The 5,000-nt window shown below is 42.6% G+C and overlaps 1 protein-coding gene across 1 annotated transcript in view; it reads right to left on the bottom strand.

Annotated features, from left to right (window-relative positions):
- crybg2 (crystallin beta-gamma domain containing 2) overlaps window positions 1-5,000 on the bottom strand; it is a 34,492-nt gene that overhangs the window by 18,643 nt on the left and 10,849 nt on the right. The window contains exon 3 of the mRNA XM_060892163.1: window positions 3,852-5,000. This exon is cut by the window's right edge and continues 1,148 nt beyond it. Coding sequence (XP_060748146.1) covers window positions 3,852-5,000 — 1,149 coding nt within the window. The remainder of the gene's footprint in view (window positions 1-3,851) is intronic.

Raw genomic sequence — 5,000 nt, 5'->3', positions numbered from 1 at the left:
TAATAATTAATTATAAAGTATAATCAGAAAAAAGGAAAGCTATCGCAATACCAAGACGTCACAGTAAAGAGTGTCACAGCATTATATCATCATCATCATCATCATCACCTTCATCATCATTATCAGCATCATTCCCAGCCCTGTTCCAGACAGCTTCAGTATTTATTTATTTATAACCTTTAAGCATTTATTAAATATTAAACAATTATGTTGTACAGAACAGGAGAGGTGAAATATCTTGACCTAAATTGAGGGAAAATATTTTGTTTTAGTTACCTTTGATTGAACAAGCATCATGCCCACCTGTATACATGTACACGCCCACCTGTATACATGTACACGCCCACCTGTATACATGTACACGCCCACCTGTATACATGTACACGCCCACCTGTATACATGTACACGCCCACCTGTATACATGTACACGCCCACCTGTATACATGTACACGCCCACCTGTATACATGTACACGCCCACCTGTATACATGTACACACCCACCTGTATACATGTACACGCCCACCTGTATACATGTTCACGCCCACCTGTATACATGTTCACGCCCACCTGTACAAATGTACACGCCCACCTATATACATGTACACGCCCACCTGTATACATGTTCACGCCCACCTGTACAAATGTACACGCCCACCTGCATACATGTTCATGCCCACCTGTATGCATGTACACGCCCACCTGTATACATGTACACGCCCACCTGTATACACGTACACACCCACCTGTATGAATAAAACATCTATTGATACTTGAGTCTTACACAAAGCACAACTAAGGTAATTACTCTGTGAAATACGAGCTTGTTCCTTGAGAGGTGCTTGTGTGACCTTTCAGCTCACTATAACGGATCATTCAGTCAGACCGCGATCTCGGCTGTGTGTACATCCTGTTCTACAGCTGAGTGAGTGACAAGGTTACAGACATACTCACTGTAATATGTAGAATATAATGATTCTACACAGAATAACCCATAATACAATTATTATTATTTATATTTAAAGTTTGAAAAATTATTTCATTAAAATCATCCTCACTGTGAAGCACGTTATTGTATAAGAGTCATGATTCTACACTAACAAGCCCTTTGTATTTAAGAGACTGTAGGCTAACGACAGATAAAACTGCTAGAACCCCTTATTCACTGTGAATCGTGGTGGTGGTGGTGGCACGTGAAAAAGACCAAGGGGGTGAATACTTATGCAAGGCACTCTATGTGAAGATTGGAAAAAAACATGTTAGAGATGCTATGTGCTAGCGTTATGAGAGTCGAAAATCTCAGGACTGCCAGAACAACTTGGACTTATAATTAATAAATAATAAACTTGACATTATAATTAATAAATAAATGAAGTTGTGTTTATTTTCACAGAGTCACTGTTCAGCAGAGTTTAGATCAGATTTGATTCTTCCTCACTCGGACGCCGAGTACTAAATGTCCACTAAACATTAGCTAAAGCTAAACTAAATACAACAACATTCACAGTGAAGGAAGATCCAGATCTACACTCATCCTCCTGAGAATGACGCTTTATATATTAGCGTACTGAAGAGTTTGTGGTGTAAACATCATGTCAAATTAATACCTACAACATGTCCAGCTTCCAGTGTAATCTATTCTCGACACTTCCCAAAATAATTACCTCATCATGTAGGTCATTACGTAACAAGTAGAACATTCACACTGGTGCTGTTCTAGTAAAATAATCAGTAGCCCATCGGTGTGTTGGATCCTCTCTCGTGTCTCTCACAGTTTAACAGTTAATAAAAACATTATTAAAATAAAACACAGAGCTTTTCACTGGGAAATAACAACACAAAGTTTTAGCTTTAGCTCTCACTGTTACAAAGCACCGACACTGGAGACTCCTTCCATATAAACCATTACATGTGTGTTTTAAGTTGCTGTGAATGAGCCTTTGCTATCAAAACACTCATTCATCTTCTACCGCTTATCTGAACTACCTCGGGTCACGGGGAGCCTGTGCCTATCTCAGGCGTCATCGGGCATCAAGGCAGGATACACCCTGGACGGAGTGCCAACCCATCACAGGGCACACACACACACACACTCTCATTCACTCACACAATCACACACTACAGACAATTTTCCAGAGATGCCAGTCAACCTACCATGCATGTCTTTGGACCGGGGGAGGAAACCGGAGTACCCGGAGGAAACCCCCGAGGCACGGGGAGAACATGCAAACTCCACACACACAAGGTGGAGGTGGGAATCGAACCCCCAACCCTGGAGGTGTGAGGAGAACGTACTAACCACTAAGACACCGTGACCCCCGCTATCAAAACACATTCAAAACAAATGAGTACATTAATATAAACCTGTGCTGCTGGTCAATCAACACCTTCTAACCAATCAGGTGAGTCCAGACCATCAGCAGTTCATACACACCTCAGCCTTGACCATTTCTTTCCTGCCCCTGATCCTGACAAGCATCCATTTTTTTGCTTGGAACGAACCGGATACGTGTTTAAACTTGTGTACTAGTCAGAATTATCACCAGACTGAATCAGGAAACCTGTCACGTTACAAATCAAACCTAAAGCATGCAACGATTCCACTAAGATCCCAAAACTCCTCTTTTAGATCACGAAAGCAACAGTGAGGAAGAAACACACACCGTAGACCAGGTTCACTACAAGTCACTATACAGACGACAAGGAGAAATCACGCTTATACATTTTTACTGTAATTACAGCTAGAGATTAAAGCTGTGATGAAACTCCAGTGAGCTCATATGCCATAGGACTGGTCTGAGAAACGAAGACCGTTTGGATTTCCTTTCTAGCATGATACCTAATTTACAAACAGTGTCAGGTGTCCAGATTTCAGTAAAACTTTCAGCCAGATGAGTAAACGGAAATATGAATGTGATGATGATGATGATGATGATGATGAGGTAAGGAGATTGAAACTGTTCAGCTTTCACTACCATCAATCGCATTCCTGTCACACTTAGACACAATGATAAGAGAAAAGAAAATTTCCTTGACGGCTTAGACGAACTGAACAAACTGAAATGAGGTTGGAATGAGGTGTGGCGTTTTACAGATGAACCATAAGTGACTCGTACAGAACACTGAGAAACACTCGCATGTTAAAGTGATGCAGACAACACTCCTGCAACGCAATCTGCAACTTTAATGAGTGACTCTACAGAGCATGGATGGACGAGCTGAATCAGAGTTTACTGAACGGCAGCATTTGTGGAAAACCTCAAAATAGGTCATGAAGTTGTTGGAGTGAGACACACCTGCAGCACAGGTTATCAGTTACACTTTGTACCGATGGTCTAATATCGCTCGTTCCACATCACTGCCTCTCCCACTTTTTTTTGAAGAAACATAAACCCAGCTTGAGAGATATGAAGCTGTTATTGGTGGGTGGGGCACAGGTGTGATTAGATGCATCCTCCACCCAAAAACAAGGTGAGCAGTGTTTCCTAATGAGGAGCAGCTACAGAGTCGCTATTTAGGATTGAGGTGCAGAGAAATCTGATCTCAGGTCAGTGAACTAAAGGAAAAAAATACTCATGGAATGGGACAGAATTTCATAAGGACACAGAGACTCTGTCATAAAAGAGTCAGTAAACCTGAAAGGGAAGAAGCTCAGTTAGTGTGACGGAGTTAGAAAGATGAAAAGTGTTCCAAGTGGAGGGAGGGAGGGAGGGAGGGAGGGAAAGCTGTAGACCGGAAACACAAGCTTCCTAATGAAAGGACTCATTCTACAGGAACGTAGTATACACATCCCACAGTCATGACTACAATCACTAATAAGGAAATAAAAAAACAGAAAGAAATGGAACATCTACCGGTGTGGGATGTATCTCGGTACAGGCTGATGGTTTGACACTGTCCTCTCTTGATGATCTTCTTCTTCTTCTTCAACACACTCTCTGATGTAAGCAGCGATTCCTCCCTGAGTCTTGTTCCTTTCCCTGAAGTTTCCCCAGACGTCTCTGCTGCTATCGTCGCCGAATTTCTCAACAGTGTCTTGCCCTTGAACTTGTTGGAATGTGTGTTCGGTCTCTGGTAGTCCTTGTGGCTCAGCAGATAGAAACCTTGATACTGGGTAACAGGTGACAGGTTTCTGTGGCTCCTGTGTATTGATGTCGTCTCTATCCACATGGAGCCTATCAACATTACTGTTTGCTCCACCCCCTGTCGAGTCCTCCCATTGTGGTGGCACTGGAGATCCAGACTCCTGGGAGTGGCCTGACACTACCTTCATGTTTGGGTGTGTTTCTGGCTTGCAGTCTGTGACTGACACTTCAGCGTGCAGACCGCAGGGAGGGGCAGTGATACATTCCTCAGAAACACACACTCGCAGAACCTGAGTGTCTGGTTTGAGATCAGCGAGATCTGCAAGCTGCTGGTTGACTTCACCTGGTGGTGCCTCACTCTCTCCACTTAATTGGTTTTCTTCTGTTTTTAACGTCACTGCATTTCCATCATCTTCTGAATATTCCCTGTTAACTGACTCATTCAAATGATAGGTAACTGACCTAAAGGTGTAAAAATCATTTTCATGTATCTTAGTCTCACACACAGGCTCATTATTTCCTGTAAGTCCGTCAAGTTCCTCGTCTTCTAATAAAGAACATGTTTTCTCCAGAAATCCAGGATCATCAATTCCTTCTTCATCACATTGATCTTCTTCCAAATTGTCTTCAGAGAATCCTTGCTGAGAAAGATCAGAAATGTTAGAATATGTCATCAAGTGATCGGTGGCAGTGGAGATGCTTTCAGGAGCCAAGGATTCGTTAAACGTGTCATATGATAGACTGGTGGAGATTGTCGGTTCTTCTTCTTGCTTTGATTGGTCTGGATCACAGAGCAGATCTGAGACGTTACTGCTGCAGACAAGGCCACTGGTGTATGAGGACCTTAAGAGGTCAAAGGTTGCAGTGTCAGGGTCAGATACCATGACGCTTCTTCTTGGAAATCGAGGAGAGACATCT

The sequence above is a fragment of the Tachysurus vachellii genome, chromosome 18, assembly GCF_030014155.1.
Source record: "Tachysurus vachellii isolate PV-2020 chromosome 18, HZAU_Pvac_v1, whole genome shotgun sequence".
NCBI lineage: Eukaryota > Metazoa > Chordata > Actinopteri > Siluriformes > Bagridae > Tachysurus > Tachysurus vachellii.
This window is presented reverse-complemented; position numbering and strand designations above follow the sequence as displayed.